At 39.9% G+C, this 22,375-nt stretch overlaps 1 protein-coding gene across 8 annotated transcripts in view; it reads right to left on the bottom strand.

The window, feature by feature from the left end:
- The window catches only part of SBF2 (SET binding factor 2), a 287,512-nt gene that overhangs the window by 257,568 nt on the left and 7,569 nt on the right, over positions 1–22,375 (bottom strand). For all 8 annotated transcript variants that reach the window (XM_072863651.1, XM_072863648.1, XM_072863649.1 and 5 more), the window contains exon 4: positions 20,331–22,168. In XM_072863651.1, coding sequence (XP_072719752.1) covers positions 20,331–20,385 — 55 coding nt within the window. In that variant the 5' untranslated portion in view covers positions 20,386–22,168. The remainder of the gene's footprint in view (positions 1–20,330; positions 22,169–22,375) is intronic.

The following is a 22,375-nucleotide window of genomic DNA, read 5'->3' as shown; positions in this document are numbered from 1 at the left end:
CTCATGAGAAAACTTCTTGCCTTACTAATCCTACCAGACCCCAATTCTATTGTGTCAATCAGAATACATAAAAAAAGGCAACTTGGCAACTCCTTCATGACTCAAATCAGAACATAACCAAACAGAACAATTATTGAAAAAAGTTTAATTATCGCCTTCCATCTAAATTGAAGAGGCCAAAGCCATTCCTCTTACATTCCTCATTAGGACAGAATATCAGTTCAGTGTTGCAAGATCTAATAAGGCAGCCTACAGAAATAAAATAATGGGCCTAGAATATGCCCATAATCGTACAATCTGTACTTTGGCAGCATAAATGCCCAGCTTCACACCATCTTACTGGAAGGATCAGATGATACATAGAGCAGAACCTACTATATCAACCCTGAATAGTCACAGCAACCTCCCCCTGCACCCCACCCTCATCTCCAGCAACACACTTGCAATGTGACCTGGAATTTCTATACAATCTCTTTGGTACTACATATACATTTCATACACACCTGCTACCTCAGAGTTGCATGTTCATAGGTAAAGTATGAACTGATCATAATTTTACTCAAGATTTTCTAGGTCTTTCTGGAAAACTTGTCTCTTACGAGAGATACAGGAATTTATTCTTAATATCATGCAAAGAGGCTGGGAGAGGGAGTCAACATGACAATGCTGAACTCGTAAACGCACAGCTAGGGGCACAGCACCTCAGAGTTTCCCCTCAGAGCTTCGTTCTTCTAAATTAGGTAATTTACTTGAACTATGTGATAAACCATCTGATAAAACAGCTCAGGAAAATATTTTTTGTTACACTGGTACAAGTCTCCTACATCTACCAAAAAACGTGAGAAGCATACCGCCTTAGTGTGAAGTGAACAGGCGAGGAAGCTACAATTCTGTTTGCTATCAATGTATGACAAACTTGGACTGCACAGGGAACAGAGGTGTCTACACTTGCACATCTGCACTAGGCTAAGAAAAACCTAGAAGCATAAAGATACGAATGCGACTGCTGCAGTGGCATTCAAATACATCAGAGCCTGTAGCGTACTCTTCTTTAGTGAAGACCACAGAGTCGTCATCTAGAAGACATTGCTACTGTCCTGTTAAGAGAAAAAGTTATCAGGCAATAGATTGCAAAGCTCAATACATCCATTGCATTAAGTATCCAGAAGAACCCCCAAAAATAGAAAAGACATCAGCTTACATTTTCTCATGTACATTGTCTAACTGTAGGGAAGAGACCTGTAGCAAGTAACTAACTAACCTGTTACTTTATCTCTCCTTAACTACTGTATTTGGAAAAAATAACTACTGTATCCTCATGTGCCCATGCAGAATGTCCAACAACAGCTGGATATTGAAAATCTAATTTAGCTCGAGTTCACAATTCTAAAGATGTTTAAAGAGAACTGCCACAAACACTATAAAGCATGAAGTCTGAGGAAAGTCTCAGACAAAGAAATAGTCAGAGTTCGCTAATGTATAAATCTTAAACAGAAGGTTAAAAGAAAAAGAAAATCTTAAATGTAACATGATTTCAGATGCTATGAAACAGACCTATGCAATCTAGACTTCGTGTCTAGACTATATGAGGAGCAGTGACCATCCATATACAAAACCATTTGCTCGCAATTTGAAAATTGAAGTTAGATTTCACAAGTTCCAGCAAAAGAAGCTAAATGAGGTACACTCATGAAAAGTTTGAGGTCTGTTGGTGGGGGGACAAGGCCAAGGGAAAGAAGCAGCTAAAAAGAACAGCTGGTTTTGGTGGAAAGCATTTTGGTTTTGTTTTCCCACTGACCTTCTAAACTGTAAATCTTTAGCCAAAACTAAATTTGTTGACATGACTGTAGTAACGTACTAAGACGAAGGCATTTAATATGGATATTATTTCAGAACTATCCAACATGGGAAACAGATATTTCTTAAAGAATTATTATCTCAGAAAATGCTATGGGTATTATTACACAAATATTTTCTTATACTTTTTCAAAAAGGGAATTTTTAATTAAGGATAAGACCCCTTTACCTATGCAGACTGTATCTCCCACATGGCAACTCCCACAGTGGAGACCCTATGCAGACAAATCCTCCAAGACAGGTTCCTTCAGTTGTTTCACTGTACTATCCCATTGACAGAGCAGGATTTGCCTTGGGCTGCACTGACAAGATCTACAGACCTCTCCATATCAGAACGACAAGTTCTGTTGTGACAGAGCAGTATTTTTTCCCTGAACTTGAGGATTTGGGCTTCATGTCTGGTTAATGACTGAAAAGGCACAGGCTTGTATTCTGGTTTAGAAGTTCTTTATGTCTTCTTACCAAATAATACAAAGCATAAGTAAGTAATCAACACTGGAGTAAAACCGAACATGGAGCATTATGACAGTGTTTACATCAAATAAAGAGTCCTTTGCATCTTCTCACACATAGTAATTACATATTTCATGTTCCAAAATACTATCTTACACAGAGCAGCTGAAAATGCAGAATGTTTATTCTCAAGCTCAATTCTGACATGTTTGGATCTCAGCTGTTTCATTACACTCATTTTTTCCCCAGAACTCAAAGTGATGATTTGGTACACAGTAAAGCATCCAAATGCTTTGTAAAGGATGTTCTGCTACTTCTTTGTCATCAAATGTGCACATGAAGGATTACAGTAAAATTAAGCAAGAAATAAAATGCACATCTGTGTAAAAGACATAGCAGCAAAAAAGCGGTCCCTTCTTCAAGCCAAGAAACCAGAAGCCAAAATAAGCATGCTTTACTATATGCATCTTTCTTTACAATAAACAGAAGAATCCTTCATAAATAACATTCTTTATACAGAAGGTAAATGTACTTTCTGAAATATTAAAGGTGAATGTTAACAAAGCTTTAAGTCAATGTTAAGTTTAGATGTAGTGTGGTTTGTTGTTTTCAATACCAGAAAGATACTCCACAGAAACAGCAAAGTGTAACTTGTTGAAGTTGGTATGATGCATGTTCAAGCAAAACAATCATCACTTCTAAAAGCATTTCCAGGTTGGGTAGTTGACCAATAAGAGAAATATTTCCATAACATCAAAAAACACATTGATCTTTAGTAAAAAGCACATACTTGGAATCAAAGGAAATACATATTTGACCCAAAACTTATTTGAAAGATACATATTTCCTGCTAAATTGCAACATCAGTGTAGCTTAACGCTGCTTTACACTGGACACACTGTCACTCTAGAGCTAGGGAATTATCATGACCTCCAAAAATTTAAAATTAGTTTTGAACAGTATTTGCCAACTATGTTAAAAATGAACATATCTAAGTTCAAGATATTCTTGCAATACATGATCACAGCTCATTTCAAATTTTCAACACAGTGCCTATGAACTACAACATAGTTCAGGCAGTAGAGACAGATAAATCCCTTCTGTCTTCACCTCCTTGTTTCGAAAGCAGTATCTTCAGACACATCTCTTTGTCATTTGTCCCAAATCAAAATAATCCTCAAGTCTGAAATCTGTAAAGACAGAATCATCCTCATAAGGGCCTTTTTGATAGCCCACACTGTGACAGTGCTGTAGAGATACCATGCACCTCATTTCTCCAACTGCATCACATTAGCCTTAAATCAAGTGTTTATGTGTAGTTCCATATCACACATCACTGCAAATTCCTGTTTCGTAGCTTGCTCAAGCTACCCACATCTAAACGCCAATCTGTAAATAGAATTTAGCACATCTCAACATGCAAGATGTTTGCTCTGAAATTCAGTTCCTCCTGATCTACTTTTCAATCCTCTGTAATAAGAATCTGCCTCAACTTCCAAGTCCTTTAGTTATCTCTCCACTAGCATCACAGGATTCTTTCTCTGTACACTGCACACTTGCTCTCTAAAAAGACAAAGTTTATAATCTCTCAGGTCCTCTTCCAGTGCCCTTTTTCATTCCTGACTGTTATTTAAAATAGCATTTTTCTATAATGCTTCTTGCCTCTTAAGCATTTACAGAGCCACACTCCTTTACTGAGAGGAACTGGAACGTGGAGCTGTACAGGCTCACACCCCAGCAGACATCATTTATACCTATCACATCATCAAACTTCCTGACAGCATACTTTATTTAAAATTTGTTCAACACTTACAGCATTTTGTGACTGGAAGGTCACCTCAACTGTCTACTAGAACATTATTTTCCCCTCAACATCATAGCAACTGCTGCATTCCTTCTGGTAATAAGATGCACAATGAAAGTCCATATAGAATTTTAGACAGTGCCCTCCTCACCTGCATTCACATACATATGCCCTTAATTATCTTTTAACACCAGACTACAAAGAAAAAAAACCAACACAGGTCAATCTGTTCACTCAATCCTTAACATCAATTTTGTACTGTACATATATTTTTGCATTGATAAAGGAAATTTTAAAGCATTTTTTCTACTCAAAGCATAAGTATCAGCAACGCATAAAGGATGAAGGAGCAACTTTTTATTTTCCCCAGAACTAACCAGCTGCTAAGGTTTAGGGGTTTTGTGGGGTTTTTTTTAAGTTTGCATGCTCACCTACAGGTGATGAGGAGTGATGAGTCATTTGGGAGTTTCCCACCCTGTATATTTCCTGTGGTTCCAATAGGCTAAAACAATTAAATAATATTTTTATCTTACCAAGCACAATTTTTACATAACAGCTGTATAAACGCACGTTAACAATAAAATGTCTGAGCACATTCAATATTTCCCTCATACAAAACATTTTCAGAACACAGATGATAAATGAAGCTTTACAAAGAAGAATGATTCACATATCCTGGTAGGCCAAATATTTTGTCTGGACTGACTATAGACTAAAAACACAGCAAAAACAAAGAGTTTCCAGTAAGTGTGAGCATACCTTATGGCCCATATGTATTTAGCAAAAATTAGCTCCTTACCCACCTGCTAGAATGGCATTAATGCCAATGTTCAGGCTAGTCATCATTTCTACCAGCTAAACCCCACACAAGTATGTGCAAGCCAGCATTGTAAAGCAATATAAGATGATCTCAAGAGAGTTTGACCCCAAGTGCTCAGACACGTTTTGCTCTGCATTCTCCAGTACTCCATAAGCTGTGGATGTGGGGGGGCATGAGCAAGGCTCTGCAGTTATCGGCCTTCTCTCATGCTAGAATTTCAAAGAACTGGTGTGTCACCATTCAAACATCTCCGAGTTACCCATCAACAGCCCCACATAGCCTTACAGGAATGCTCTGCTGTCTAAAGATAAGAGGACTTACCTGGAGAACCTTTTAAGAGAATAAACTGGAACAGAGATTGAGTAGAATGATTTTCAGGTCAAAATAATGATAGCCCAGCACAACAGGATCAAGTAAATAGCCACAGAATGCAATTCCATCAATGCTTACTTCATTTAAACCAAATGGAAACAAATACATCCCAGTGATCACGCTTACACAAGGGCAAATGCAAGCAGATTGCCACAGTAGTCAAAATCATCTCATGATGTCATCTTACTAAACTACTGCAGGACAAACTTTGTTCTTCACAGCTGCAGAAAAGTTCCAAACAATATGTTTAGCTTCCGAACCAAGAACAAAAAGAATAGGTCTACTTCAAAAAGGCAATCAAAATTAACACCATTGTTTGAAACATCCACAAATGTCCACAAGTTAAACACTATTTGTTTGTGTTCTGGCTTTCAAAGGTTAATAGTTTATTTCATTCCCTCCTCCCCTAAGAATGCAGCTGCCAGAGTGACTTAAATTAAGTGGGAATCAACACAAAGAATGTAGTCCTTTATAAAAGATGCTGAAAAATATATTTATTTTAAATCTACACACATGAACTTTGAAATATCAGAAGGGTTACTGTGTATTTGTATTTCTTCTAACACTAGCAGTCAGTTCTTCACTAAAGCTCAACTTTGTATCATGCAAATTACATTTTGTCCATGTAACATAAGATTATTTCACCTGATCTCTAAACATAGTTAAACAAGTACTGCAAATGCTGTTACTTAGGTGACTAAAACGAAAAAACATCAACAAATAGAAAGGACTAAAATAAATATAAATTTGTGATTTTAAACAATTAGTATGTTCTTTCAGGTTTTTTTAGATAATTCTTTTAAAACTGTAATGCAAGAATAAAGTATGACTCCCTGCTTACGTGCTAAAGCATCTATTGCCTTACTGCCATCTCCCACCCCATAAATTAGCTACACTGCCGAGATTTTACACATCAAAATGCATTTCCAGTATATGCACCAGTAGCAGTAAAAATAATTAAAAAAAAAATCCTCAATTCATACTTTGCAATTGTAAGAAACTTAATGAACTGGTTGTTTAAAATTAGAGCATAACTGAAGAAAACAGAGCTGCATCCATGTCCTAGCAAACAATTAAATGCCACTGGACTATGAGCCTGTAATAAATTAATAGAACATAACCTCTCCCTTCTGAGGTTGTGGCAGGGCCAGAATATTAACTGGAGCATACTACAGTGTGTCTATTACAAAGGAAAGCAGATATTCTTTTAAGTGACAGTAAATCATGTTCTTGCAAGTAAGAATGCTACTTTCAGATAGGTTTCCTACAGAAGTAAGGTGTACATGATCAATTGCCTTTAACCCAAATTAATATTGTCCAGTGACCCTGATTTGAAAAAAAGTTAGTATTCAAGACACCCTGCTGCTTGTCCAGTAGGAGCACTACTAGGGACATTCAAGACAAAAGACAAAAATGTACAGAAAGATGTCACTAGTTCTATGGTTCATGAAATAATTCGCTAACTTGTTTCTCCAAGTACCCTGACTCTTAAAGTATAGCCCTATTTAAATATACCACAAAGCACCTTAAATTTAATATGCCTAGGAACATCAACTGAATATACTTTTTGCAAATTTACTCACTACACCCATTCAATCATATTTACAGCAGCATTAATTCTATCTCCCAGCTATGATATGTAAGTCATTATGGGGTTCAATGCCCAGTTTTTGTTTTGGGGTATTTTTTGTTTTGTTTTTGACTAAAGTCACTGCAGGCTGAAATACAAAACATAGCTTAAGCTGTTCTTTATATATATATATATAAGCATATATATACACACACAAATATTTTTTTATATATACACACATAAATTATTAATTACTTTCAGAAAATGCAAATAATAACCACGTTAGATGACAAGATAAGAATTCAAAGTGATCTTGAAAGACTGGAAAAAGTTATGAAAAAATGTTAGAGTATGACTAAGGAGAACTGCAAAGCTGCAGAGTTAGGTCAGAACAGCTGATTGCACATATATGAGATGGCCAAATAGTCACCATTTTGCTTAAAAGGGATGTAGAGGTTAAAGCAGACCACAAAGTGACCCTCAGTGTTGTGATGCTGAAAAATAAATTTAAAAAAAAAAAAAAAGAAAGAGAGTGATGTCTACATATGGAACTGCCTGCAAAACCAGCAAATAACAGTCTCACTCTTAGTTTTGGTAAAACGTCATGTAAGTTACCACATCCAGTTTGGTCACCACACTTCAAGGAGAATAGTAATAACAGGCCTAAAACTGTACCAAAACCCACTTGAGTCAAACACTATGAAAACCCTTCTAAAAGTCAGTCAGAGAAGCACTGGAATAGACTGACAAAGCAGGTTGTGAAAGTGCTGTTATTGAGGGGTTTTAAGAATGAGTTAAGCAAACATCCACACTGACCAGCAGAGCCTACAGCTAATTGTGCCTTGAGAGAGAAGAATGGACCAGGTGATTCCTGGAGGTCCTGCTCAGTCTTTCTTAAGATTCAGGACTATAGAAACCAGGGCTGAACAGGACCTCTGGGATTCACCTAATCCATTCTTGACCCCTACGCCGCAAGTCCCAACACCGCAATGTTTTCTGGTCGTTTTTTTTCCTGCTGCAATTCCATACTGTTTATTTCTGAGTTTACTGTTACCATTATCACCAGATGCTAAGCTGATGTTTACAGAGAACTGTCCCAACAAATTCCAATAACTTTTTCATTAAGTCACAATAGCTAAATTAGACATCATTGTTGTGAATGTATGTTAGGACCATCTTTTCTCACCACTGCTTGTACTTTAGCTTGTATTTATCAGTACTGCATTTCATTCAAAACTTTAACATCTAGTCCCTCAGTATCACGAGCTCTTTCGAGCGCTTCACCATAAGCTTTACATTCAGCTATCCCAAATAATTTTTTTTTTTTTTAATCATTTGCAAGTCTCATCCCCTAACTATTCCACCTCTCTTTTTACCAGATATTTACAAGTTGAACAAAAAAGGTCTGCAAAACTAACTTTGGGAGTTCATGCTACCAGCTTTGCCTATGAATAGTGACCACTTGCTTTATCTTTTCATCTACTCATAACTCTTGAGACTCTTACCATTTAACCAGCAACAGCTTAGATCCTTTAAAAAGCCGCAGATACAAAAATTTGCTGAAAATTAAGATTGGCAAAACAATATTGACAAAATCTTTGTCCATCTGCCGTAAAAACTGCAAAAAGCATATGATGCTTTGTATAACTATATTAAGATTACTATAGTCCAACTCTCTTCTTGGTAACTGTCAAATACATAAGAATAAAAAAGATTCAGAGCCTTCATAAAACCATAAATCAAATAAATCTAATAAAACATATAAGTTTGGTTTGGTCTCTGCAAATGTGTTTTCAAACCTTTAGAAAGCACAGTTAATATTAGGTAGGGAGTACATACCAGAGTTAGACAGTAAGTAATTAGGGATTCCTACTGCTCAATAACTACTGCTCATTTCTAGATTTCATATGGAGATTTTTTTTTTAAGTCAGACACTTCTATATCAGATTTTTCACAGAAGCCATATGCTCGTCCTTTTGGGGTTGAGGGGGTTGAAGAGTTTTGCAGAATAATAATTCTTGCTACGAAACCTGTGTAGTTTGACAGAAAACAGCAAAAAATCAGATAGCTGGATGATAAAGTTGATTATCAAAACATGAGGATGCATAACAGAAACTGCTCAGAATATCTGATCAATTTTCATATTCTGTTGAAATATTTATGCTTGGGGTTTTTTTTCAACCCAAAGAAGAATGATTAAAATTGGTCTTTATAAAACAGGAACTGATTTTTAATTCAGAATTATATGCTGCAGTTCAAGAGTCTTCTGCTTCAGGATTTCGAAGTATTTTATTAGTAGTCATGACCTAAGTTTTACAAGAAACCTGAAACAAGAAAAATTACTGATTTTACGGGGGGGGGAAGACAGGAAGGGGAAGGAGGAAAAAGGTTAGCAATGGGAGACAATGCAACCCACAAAATTTATTATAACTTTAAGCACATTGGCCGAGAATAAATAGAACACACACACGATAAATAGAACACACACAATACACACACATAACAAAGAAAGATATGAGTTGTGCCATTTTTATTTTTCAACATCCTATCTTTAGCCTTCACAACTTTGGGAAAGGGAACATCTTCAAGGTCACTTCCATAAGACATACAACACTATGGGTCCAGTCCAAGTTAAGACTTTTATTATTGTTATTACTTTTCTATAAGTCTTACCTGTGGGTTTTCTAATGTCAAATAACGGTAAGCATATTATCAAGAAAACAACAGATTATGAAAACAATAGTCTTCTGAGTTGCGCCTCTAAAATGCTATCTCATTGTAACAAGGAACAATCCTCATTTTTGTTCGAATTAAGTATGGATGTAAATTGTTACCTTCTGTCTTCTGCTAGGCTACTAAGAAGAGCAGCTACGACTATCAATGACTATGTCTAGAGACTAGACCAGTGAAGCCACATGTTCTTGAACTGCAATTTTCTAAAAATGGGCCATTTACTAAAAAACTGGACCATATTTTCTTAAAAGAAGAAAAAAGGAAAAAAAAAGAAACCCATAAGCAAACACATAAACAAACAATTTTTTAAAAAAATGCAAAAACATCTCACAAGGTCAGAAAGGTAGAACGTGTGTTTTATGGATACTTTTCAATACAACTCTCTCACAAAAAATAAAATGCTTCAGTGACAGTCTTGCCTCTTCCAAAAAGATGCCATGTGGCAAAAGAGAACAAAATAATAAAAACAGCCTCCACAAGGATATTTTGTTAAATATGTATGATCTCATCTTTCTTCATAACAAACACTATAAACAAAATATTTGGAAAACACAGTACTGAAACAACAACCTTACAAAAGCATCACTACTTGAATCAGCACTGTTTATTCAGTGGCAAACCTGGTATCATTATTTATGCAGATTAATCAAACAGGAAAGAGAATCTTTTGAAAGAAGAGTTTTGAATTCCATATCACAAACATGTGGCTTTCTATGGTTTTGTTTTCTTTTCAGTTGCCTGTAACTGAAAAACATGACACTTGCTTTGGCTGTCCTGCTGAATTATAATGCCACCATAGCTGACACACCACAGCTTTGACACTCGAGTCCTAGTACAACCTACTGAGATGGTTTGGGACGTTCTAGTTCTTTTTGCTGCTTCTCTGCTGGAAACGATCAGCCCCTCAGAGCTGGAAAAAGGGAACATGTGCCCCATGCCTCAATCATGTCAATACAAATCCAGGTGTCTCAGCTTAAAGAATGTTTACTGGCAGCTTGAGTCAAAACCTCAGCTCATTAGTGGAACTAGCAAGGAACTGGCACACGCATCTAAAATTGCTGTAGGGGCAATTGCCTCCAACTAAAAGGCAAATCTGAGACTTCCACAGGCATTATCTCAACCCACTTTGTTAAAGTGGACCAGAATTTGTTGCTTAAAATAAGCACTTAAGTTTTAGCAACTATAAAATATCTAGAGAGGAAACTTAATTCCCTGCAGCACTTTGAACACTTAGAACTTGCATGAATTTCTGAACACAAACTCTGAACTCCCGACTATTTATTACCACAGAAGACATCATTTTATTCTGTGCATACATCCTGTTATCTTATCTGTTTTGGAAATACTATTAAAAGCATCCATTCCAAACCTCAGGCTTTCTACCATTGCTAAAACTTGCTGACGATGAGAAAGACACACTAATTAGTTTCCTATTTCACAAAAGGAAGTAGCTCCTCAAAAGCACAGAAATATAATTAATTAATTATATTTCTAAGAAATGTGGGGTGAATCCCAAAGGCAATGCTCAGGCAGCAGCTCTTCCCTCCCTTAACAGGGAATTCCAACTGGTTCCTCAGTTGGAGTCAGGCACAACCTGTGGCTCAGCCAGAGGCCCCAGGCTAAGCTACTTTACAAAAAGCAAGTTCTGCCTAGAAGCCAACCAGCAACCATGCCAGTCACAGCACGAGGAATTTCCAGAAGGACCCACTGCTTTATCAAATGAGCAGTAACCTCCTGAACTGCACAAAAGCCATCTCCAGAGTGTACTATCACTGTTCAAAGCTCAGAAAGAAGAGGATATCAAGGGCAAATCCAGATCCTTCTACTAGACACAATGAATTCAATAACAATTTTCAATCAACCACATCAGCATCCGCTACCAGCTCTTACAGGATCAGTATTGAGAGCTGTGTACATCACTAAACAAAAAACAGTGAAGAAAAAAATTCTCACAGACTGAAGGTTCTAAGAACTCCCAATCTGAAAGAGACCAGAAATAAGATTAAATTACCAGTATAATATGGAAAAAAATGTGGGTTTAAATCTGTGTTTTAGGAAGGAAAAGTATAATCAATTTTCCTTTGAAATTTTCTTTTAGAAATTCTAAGTTCTTCAAAAATATGAAACCTACTTCTCTCTTAACAAGTTACCAATCAAGAAGAAAGAAAACTGAAATCCTCCTGTAACTTCTACTAGAATGATTTGAGTTAATCTTAGTTTTAAAATAGCATGTACTAACAATATAGAACAGTAACAGCTTAGTCATTCCACAAGCTTCATAAAACTACTATATATTTTTCTGGGAAAAGAGACTAATTATGAAGAAACAGCTCTGCAGGAACAAAGCATGTGGCTTAAATTTTTTTTATGCAATTGCAATTTGCATTTTTATGAATAGCAGCCTCTGTAATAGCATTTAAAAACATAGATTTCCTAATTTACTGTTATTTAAAAAGTACAGTATGCCCATCCAACAGTATTTCAAGAAAAGTCCATTACAGTTGTATTTATGACAAGCAACTTTGCCCTTTTGAAAAAGTCTTCAGTATTTTGTTAGTCATACAGTCAGCTTACACTTAATGCCACTTAGGAATTATATTTATAGTTCATAGAACAATAGTCACCAAAAAGGACAAGTGTCTTTGTCCAAAGCACAAATACACATGTTAAATGTACAAATTTAAAATGTGAGTTTAACAATGCAGCGATCAAGCTAAAAGGTTTATTGTGCTACACCTGGTGCAGTTATAAGAAACTAAGAAGAAACATGAGTGCAATGCTTTTTAGATATGCAAATAGCTAACAGCCATAAGCATCACTAAGGGTGCTCTAACCTCCTATTCTATAACCATGTTCAATTATTTCTTCCTTAGCCAAACTAAATGTACCATCTTAAGTCTCAATGCTTAATATCTGTCTCTAGCTCAATTATTTCAGAAAACTTCACACAAAATACTTTTTCTGTTTCTAAGAAATAAGACTGGGGAAAAGGACTTTTTTGCCTAAACTAAAATTCTAGCAAACACTCTTTTAGGCCCAAAATTTATAGCAGGAATGAAACCTGGCCTTTGTGTTTATGTGATGAACTGATATTTATTTAAAGATGAAAACCACAAGAAATCAGACTGACTGGACAAGAGGACTTCATCTCAGAAAAACACAGAGTAGATAAAAATGGCTAAACAGAGATTAAGAGAGGGAGAAGGGAGGGAATGAAGGAGAAAGAAAGAAAGAGACACTAAGGTCAGAGATTCTTCTGGGGTAAACCTAGAAAACCAAACTAGAAGACAAAGAATTTTAAAATACCAGAATGTGTCAAACACTAAGCAGGAAGAGTGGCCGCTGTCTTACAGAGCAAGGGTTCCCAAACCACATCGAAGTGATATGCAGACCACTACAGAGACTGAAGGGGATGTTGCCAACCAACAACACTCAATAGTCCTAGCATCAATATTTATGACATCTGTCAAAAGTAGCTCAATGAAACCTATTTCCCAAAGCACGATTTTCCACAACTGAAGTGAAGATTCTAGAAAGAAGAGTCATCATTCCTTTGCATCCGCAAGTATCTGAGAAATCCTCTGCCAGAATGCCTCATCTTCCTTCCAGTTACTATTCCATTAGACCCAGCGTATAAGTCTACCATTTAAAAAGCCGTTTCCAATCTTGCTGAAGACCTATCCAAGTGTCAGATAGTGAACTTTCTGGGTTTTGCATTTTTAAATCCTAGGAAACAACATACGAATCACATTAAAAGGACATTATTCCTACTTTTTTTTTCTCCCCTCCCCCCCCCCCCCCGAATTTCTGAGTGATTGATTTTGTAGCCCCAGTAACATTTCTTTGTCTCTTTTTATCCGCTGAGGTCTCCCAGGGTCCAATGCGCTTTTGCATGCAGCTGTCCTGCATTTGTACCAAGAATTATGATGGTTTTGTATTTTCTGTATATTAGTATTCCTCTCTACAGCTACACAAAACCTCAGACTGTACTGTCACCAACTACTGGTTTTGGCTGCAGTACTAAGAGTCTGTTACCTATGTCCAGTTTAGTGGAAATTTTGTGATTAGTTACTTTGTTGTTACCTTAAGCACAAGACTACTACAAAGTAAACAAAGAATTCAAACTGTGCTCAATGATTCCATTTTTTCATATCATACAATTTGCAGAGACTGAAAATTGAGAATTGTAAACATTAGAGACAGAAAATCGTGATATATCTAGTCACTAACAGATAAGCAATAACAAGCATGTTCTTGGCTCAGTGAGCAGGGATTTAGCTGCCAAATCCCAATCAACACTAATTAGATTGTCCTTGACTGCAGAATATACCACTGACACGAAAGGAATAATTTATTTCAACAAATACCTATAACTGGAATACAATTAACAAAACACCAACCAGAATAAAATTAATCTCATCAATAATGAGTGTGTTATTGTTAGAAATAATTTTTTTCACTATATAAGCAAGGAGCCTAAAAATCCCATGCTACTGCAAAGGAGGAGTAAAAGAAGAGAGGAATCAAAGGAAGACTTCCTAACTACCAGTCTGTATTTGTAAGATACAACTTTCACTGAGGTTTATCAAGGTTGAACAGCGAATCTACTGTTCCACATTTTATAATGATTCCACAGTGACTGTGGTTTTCCTTTGTTTTTCACTTTGTAAGTACCAGTACCTGGAGAGGTAGCTGGTATTTTAAATTCATGTCAGTGAACTACCATAGCAGTATAATTATCTTCCTCAGTGTTATAAGATAAGGCTATTATGTTTGTGATATTGGAGGAGTTAAATGTCATTCTCATTGTCCCCCCACTGAAAAATATGCTTGTGGTTATAGAAGGCCAGTGCTTAAATAGTATTCAGGCTTGCATAACAAACTGTTTTCCACGAACATGCTGCAGGAAAAGTGCCTTTTTGTTAGATAATCCACAAAGTTAATCCAGGACAGAAAAGGGGAGAGAGAGTTTATTTACTGCAATTTAGTCTTAAAATATCCCTAAAGATATGAAATGCTACTTCCCTCAACAGCATCTATGTCCCCACATTCTAAAACAAATGAAGATAGATTACAGAATAAACATTCGGCCTCCATGAATGTCTTGATTTAAACTGAAAGTCTTAAAAAAAAAAGTATTTTTATTGCTGTATTGTTATTATGACGACAAGATCGAGTGAGCAAAGAGTTTCAAATCCAAGTTCTTCAGAGATATTCATTAGCAGACATTTGAAGGCAAGAAGATTTATACCGATCTGTATTGATTTTAAGATTTCTCCAAAATATAGTGAATCCATAAATCAAAATAACAAATTTTTTAGTCAACATTATATATCAGAAGAAACTGCTTGAATACCTTTTAGGAAGATATGCTACCAACAAAATACTGGTGGTGTTGGGTTTTTTTCCTCCAAGCAGATTTTCAAGATAGCCTTAGCTCACAAAAAAAAACCCCAACACCCTCCTCCCCCCCTGCCAAAAAAAAAAAAAAAAAAAAACAAACCACCAAAAAACACCAACACTTGCAATGGAAATATTCTTTTCTAATTCTGTTTCAGCATGGTATTGTGTATACTGTTGTATTTGAAAACTAAACTGGGCAAGGACAAGGTTTGTAGAAAGAGATAATTTCTTATACCAGAGCAACTAATTTGTTTGGAAAAGTTTTCGGGCACCCACGCCCTTCTCCAGGCATAGCCAACTACAGTAATCTCTTACCAATACACAGTTACTTACATATCTGCATTCTGCTTCAGTTCTGATAGTACACTTGATGTTTCATTAAATTACAGCTACAAGAATCCTTCTGCCACAAAAAGAAAGATTTAGTTTTTGTTGGCTTTTTTTTCCCCTTTGAGATTTCCCTAAATTGCACTTGAATCAAATTAAGCCGCAGCTCAGATAAGACAGCCACTGAAGTAACAGCTTGATTCCCTTATTTTTCTGCGTTTTCTGTTTTACAGAGATTGCATACCAAGACACTAAGAAATCATCCACTCCTTATACACACACTAGCCCAGAGGAATGCCCAACTATGAATATACAACAAATACATCAAAAAATCCTCATGATATTATGTGCTATTTACCCCTCAAAATGAAAAGAATATTCTTCACAGGCAAAATCTGCCCACAGAAAAAATAAAAGAATCAGATAACTGCATTTAAGAACCTCTCCCACTCTGTCATCAATCACTCGTCTAGTTTCAAAATCCACCAAGATATGAAGCTATGTTAGACAAGAAAGGCTTCCCTGAAAAGAAGTTGATAAAAATCAGAACAGAAACAACCACAACAGAGCCCATACATGTTATATCAGCATCTATCAGTTATGACAACAGCCAAATAAAACTGCTATACTGTTGCAAGCCTTCTGTCATACACATTGCAACTGCATACACAAGCAAGAACAAAAAACATTAGTCTGTCTTCTTACAGCAAAGAAGTCTCACAGAAAAATTCGCTCCATCTCGCAGGTTTTCAGAGTTAACTGCTGGGTACACAACAGCATCCTAGAGGAAAGCCATTATGGGTGTACAGGCAAATTAATCAAATCCAGTATTTAGTTCTCTCTTTTTTAACCTTACCTTTTAGTTGCTGAGCTAAGGAAGACACAAAATGTTCTCTCTTTCACCTTTTTCAAGTACCACCATATGTAAATTCCAGGGATAAATTTATGATTATGGCTTATACCAGCAAAACCAAAACCAAACAAAACAAAAAGGCATTTTCTCGTGCATTTCTGTGATCTTTGCAAATATCTGTGTTCCTCCTAAGTCACATCCACATTCCATTATGCAAACATATTAAATAAGAATTTTTGGTGAAGCACATCAAACACGCTTCAAAATCCATGGAAAAAGAAAATGGATATACAGTAAGGTCTTCTGGGATTTTCTCTAGCTTTTAACCCAGAGTGCCTACATTTTCTAGCACCTTTGTTCCCTTCAGAGACTTCTGTAAATGCCTTTTGTAGCAAGTTACGTAACAGCTTTATATTGTGCTGATACGTTGGAGAAAAATGTGATTATCTACCTTACCAAAGGTTCAGCTGAATGCAAAGTAAACATAGCAAAGCAATCAACCTTGGTGTATCACTGAAATCCTTCACATTTCCACTGTTTGAACAAAAACAAGGGTTTTTATTAAGTCTGGGGGATTTATTTACGAACGTGAACTTCTGATAGGAGCTACTGCTATTGCAGTTCTTTGTAGTGGCTCAGAACGAGTTTTTAAAATACACAACAGCAACTGAAACTACGATATATTTAAGCTTACTTTTATGGTGAAAGATATAGACTAAGTAATTCTTAAGCAGGAATACAGTCAACTGTACCTGAAATACATAAAAAGCTAAGCGAATCAGATCATCCTTTACAGCACAAAGACTCCTCCTTAACTTCCTATGTGCCTGAAAGTCTACTGACACTTAGGTTGTCAACAGCAAAGCTCACTGTCCACTCAGGTTGAATCTCCATGCATCTTGCCAAGCACAAATAAACTGCCTGTTACCTGAACTATTCAAAAGCACCCATAACTTCCCTAGGAGACTAAGACACCTGACTAATATCTTTGTGCCCAAGGTTCTAGGAGCATTTAAGCTGATATAAATTCAGGCTGTAGTGATCTGTCCTCCTGCATGCTCCTGCTCCTCCTTTATGCTGATACTGGCATTCCTCTGACATCCTGGTGAGCCAACTCTGTTTGAAAAATTAGCAGAAAAGTAACCCAGAAAAAAAAATAATGCAGCGACACAGGCAAAATACTCAGCGAGAAAGGTCTTTTTGACAGGTCAGCATCCTGAAGCAAGCTGAAAACGAAAGGAAGATTTAACACAATAGGGATGACAGCACTAGGACTGCAGTAACATCAATTTACATAGGCCTAGACTGGAACAGGAATGAACTTTAAAATGTTTGAGCCCCAAAGGATACTCTTTTTGGTTTATTTGAGGACAATAAAAACATTCACATCCCCTTAAGACTGACTATGTTGGATAAAAACTTGTAGCACCAATAACAAAGCTTTTCTGCAACAAGAAAAATCTAGAAATCTGCTCCTAAATTGCACGAGTGCACAAACGCAGCATTTTAGATATTTATAGTGAATGTTTTTGAATAAAGCTAGATAATCTGCACAGGAAAGCAATACCTTTACCACACTGTCAGTATATTGCAGATATTGGCACCTGTAAATAAATCCATATAACCCATGTGAAGTCAGAGCAGATGATGGCTGCTATAAAGAGATAGTAGAGGCAGTAGGGCTTTTCTGGAAGAACAGTCATTACTATAAACATCCTTTCTTATTAACCGCAAGTGCATATTATCCAAACTGCTGCTGACATACAGGTTGGGGAAGAGGGGAAGGTTACAGGATTTTTGTTTGCTTGTTTACACAAAGATATTCCACAGATCATTCCTGAAAAATTCCTATAAAATGTAATTACACTCAACATTAAAATCAACCATATTAAAACCAAGCCAGAACATTGTTGAAGATGAAAAAAAAAAGAATACAAAAAAGAACATACTTAAAAATTTAAAAGCTTCACGGGTAGTAAGTCTAAAATCCTATAAATGTTTGTCCCTGCTTTTTCATATAGAAGGAAGTGTAATAAATGCATCAAGAAACTACAACTTTTACAAGAAAAAGAAAGGTCAGTACTCCATGTATTATGGGATCGCATGTGGGGGTAAAGGAATTTGGAAAACAATGCATGCCTAGTCTTCAACAGAATGTTGTTCCTTCAAGCATTTTTAGTATGAAGCATTAAAGTAGCAACAAGTAATTTAAATAATGAAGTCTAAATAGTTACTTTCTGGGCATGACCTTTTCAAATTAAGGTTCTGGTTCTGGAGTTATTTCTGAATCTGCTCAATTTCATCCATGCAAGCAATCCTACTAAACTTAATGAGACAATTTATGTACAGGAAGTTAAACACATACTTAAATACTACAGATGAAGACATTTTACAAACATAAAGCTTTCCAGTGTAATCTGTTATTTTATTTCACATGGTGGCTACATCAGATTGACTATACCCTTTAAGAAGGCACCCTGCTTGCTTTGTCTTCTCCTTAAAAGCACCCCTGGATTTTCTGGTTGCTTCTTTGTTTTGATTTGGGCTCTCTACTACTGTTGGGGAAAATGTTCCAAACAGGAGAGGCAGAAGGGGAGGTCTTTATTTTTAACATAAAGTACTCTCCATTTCACATGTCTTATAATTTTGCCACTACAATTAGGACAAGTCTATTTCCAAATGTGGTGGGAGGGGGAACCATGCCACAATTAATGGAATAATAATACTGGTATAGTAAAATCCAGGAGACCCTTAGCAGTATTTTGTAAGCCACTGTATCTTTAAACACATAATCATTTCTCTGAAAATTATATTTCTTTTTAAAAAAAGAAAGGATCTTACTCTAAAAGTTTATTAGCTACACTTTTAGAATGAACAAATACAGATTACACGCAATTGCTACTTCAAAGAATTACTGAGAATAACAAACTTGAGTGTTGTTTGGTTTATGCATAGTCAAATAAATTAGGGGACATTCAACTGTTTAAAATATTGTTTATTAACAACATACATTCAAAGGATGGTTCTGAAATACCCAGCACAAACACATACCAGTTGACAATCACTTCTTTTTCAAATCAGTTTATACACTGATTTAAGGTCCCTCCAGCAACAAATGTGATATTATAACAGAAAGTTACATAATAGAAACCACTCCCTCTTTACCCACAAAACGATAGCAGATAACACCACTTTCCTTTCACCCGAGCAGCCAGAAAACATCTCGATTCTCTAAAAAAAGCAGCCATTCCTGAAGAGCCTACCGAGTGCCACAGCGCTTGCCCAGGTGTTAGCTGCGGCACCTTTTCAACAGGCGGTAAGCTGTAAGCCCCCAGTCAAAGCGGGCAAAAAGCCCCACTGCTTTCCAATACCCCTTAGTCTTTGTTTTCCTTTGAGGTGGCGGGTGTACGTGCCTCAGCTAACAGTACAAAGGTGCGGGAACGGCAGCCAGTACCGCCGTTTTCTGCAGAGGCGGCTCGGGAAACAGGCACGCACAAACACCCCCAGCACCCAGCCGGCCTCCGCTGCCTGCCCAGCGGGAGCGGCCGCTTGGGCACCGGCTGTCGGTCGGGGCGGGGGGCCGGTGCTGTGCATGTCCGTGGGCGACATTTTAAGCTGCGCCCGCTTTCGCGAAGAAACCGCTGCCCTTTTCCAACGACCGGGGCGGTGGGACAAGGCCGCGGGGTACGCCCCGGCCGGCTGCCGCCCGCCCGGCCCCGCGCCTTGCCCCGCTCACCGGCGGAGCCGGGGCAGGGTTAGCGGGGCTGCCAGGTGGGCCGAGGCCACGAGACGGAGGCGAGGCCGCCACCACGGCCGGAGGTTGCCAGGGCCCGGCCAGCCGGCCGCTGGGCGGTAGAGGAGCCCCTCCGCTCTCCCGCCGGCCCGCTCCGCCTCAGGAAAGGGGGATTAACCCTTCCCTCGCCCCCGCCGGCCGCTGCGCCCCTTCGCGGGGGTGAGGCCGGCCCCCCTGCCCTCAGCCGCCCTCCTCCCCGTGGCCGGACACGCGCCCCGTGTGCGCGACAGTCTCCTCCTCCTGCGGCCCGACCGGAGGCGGGAGGGGGCCGGGGCCGGGCAGGAACGAGGGGAGGGGGGAAGAGGCCAGGCACCGCGGGGCAGCCCTGCGCGCAGCCACACCTACCTGTCTTCTCGTGGTCATAGCCCACCACGATGAAATAGTCGGCCAGCCTGGCCATGGCTGAGAGGAGCCCGCCTCAGGCCTCACCACCCCTGCTGCGGCGGCGGCGGCGGCTCCCGGGAGGCTCAGCATCCTCCGCTCCGCGCCCGCTGCAAGAGAAGCGGCACCACCTCAGCCATGTTGGAGGCGCAGGCGCGCTCTGCGCCTGCGCGCCGCCGAGACCGCTGCGCCGTGACCCCGCCGGGCTGGGCGTGGGCTGAGGGCTCGCCGGCGGCACGCGGCTGAGGCGGCACGGCTCCGCTGCCACGGGCCGCCCGCTGTCGTCGGGGGTCACCAGTGCAAACGCTATCGCCTCGCTTCGCAGCCCACCGCGGGCGGGGAGGGCCCGGGCGGGGGACGGACGTCCCCCGCCCGCGGTGGGCTTTGTCTCCTCGCAGCCTCCCTGTGAAGTACCCACTCAGGGGACAGGGGGTCCGCGACACTTTTTCCCGTAAAAAAAAAACAACGTGGCAGGTCCGACCGATCTGCACGCTCGGGAAAACTCGGGTGCCTGAGCGGGACTTCACCTCTGCGCCCTCCGCGGGGACCTCTCCTCAGAGGAGCTGCCGGGGAAGGGCATCGCCCCCGCTTAGGCCGTGCGAAAATAAAACCCGGCGGCGAACTAACGCCATCCCCCCCGAGCTCAGCCTCGGGAATCGAGACTTGCGTTTCCAGGATGTTTCCTGTTTACGTTTTGTCCGGGATGTGCGGAACATGCCGCCGTGGGGGAAGTCGGCCCGCGCGGCTGCCGCGGCGCTAACGGCCCCAACGGCAGGGCGCTAACAGCCGCAACGGCGCGGCTCGGCTGGGCTCTGTGGCGCTGCCCGCCGCCCGCCTGACAGGCAGCAGAGTGACGGGGAAGGGATTTCAGCCCCGGCCCTCTCTCAGATCAGCAGCGGCGACCCCCGCCGCTGTCCCTAGCGGGCGGGGCAGCGGCGCCCGGAGGAGGCTGCCCTGCCCTGCCCTGCCCTGCCCGGCGGGGCGCGGCACTGCTGCCCGATCCTGCCGGCTGCCGCGTCCTCTTGCCCGCTCTGGCCGACGTGGGTGCCCCCTTCCATGCGGGTCGCAGCGCTTGGGGGTCGGAGCCTGGCGGTGGCGTTGGCTGCTAATGGGGGCGACGGCCGGCAGCGCATCGACGTGACCCTCCTGGCCTCCGACGTGCTGGTCTGGGCACACGCGGTGGCTGCCAGGGCGCTCCGCAAGGCAGCGTGGAGATTTCGTGTTGCTATTTATAACGTACAGATGAGGCCGACACCTTTCGGACTCTCACCCTCGAAAGCCCGGCGGGCTTGCCAGCAGTCGCAGAGATGCTGGTGATAAACAGGGTATCTGACAGTACAGCGCTTGGTTAACTGGCGGAGTCTGCCAAAACATTCTGATAAGCTTCCATGTGCGTCCTGTTTGACAGCACAGAGAGAACAAACAACGCGAAGGACATCAGTTGCACTACAGCTCACTGAGCTGCCGCAGCCGTGGGTACCGTGATGCACATGGAAATGCAGCAAATTCACTGGATTTGCTCCTGACAATCCACCATCGCGAGGGACCCAGCAGAAAGCCATTAGCAGTTTCAGACAGACATTTCTGTTTCAAACATGCAGTTCTTACACCTCCTACTTAGCTGGGACATACCGATGCAGTGTCTTGCTGATAACCCAGAGGCAAATTGGTCGACAAGCTTCAACAATCGATTACAGCCTTCTCGCTTGTGTCTTCTCAGCAGAGGGCAGCGATCGAAATCTCGTTGGAGTAATCAGCTTCGCAGCTTAACTGCTTTGAAGTCAGATGCCATGTAGAAAGATCTAAACTTAATAAAATTGCTTGTTAACTTTAGGAGTAAATAAAAATGCATAATATATACATCGAAAAGATTTAATACACTTTTTGAGAAAGAGATGCACTCTGTGGGGTCAGTCACTTCCTATACTAGGTAGGAGACCTTTCTTAAGTTATGCACAGGCATTTTGGTTCATGATCCTGTAGACTTCAATGACTGAAACCCACAAAGC

This window comes from Ciconia boyciana, chromosome 6, assembly GCF_034638445.1.
Source record: "Ciconia boyciana chromosome 6, ASM3463844v1, whole genome shotgun sequence".
Classification (NCBI taxonomy): Eukaryota; Metazoa; Chordata; class Aves; order Ciconiiformes; family Ciconiidae; genus Ciconia; species Ciconia boyciana.
Note: the sequence above shows the minus strand (reverse complement) of the source record. Positions and strands in the feature narration are given on the sequence as shown.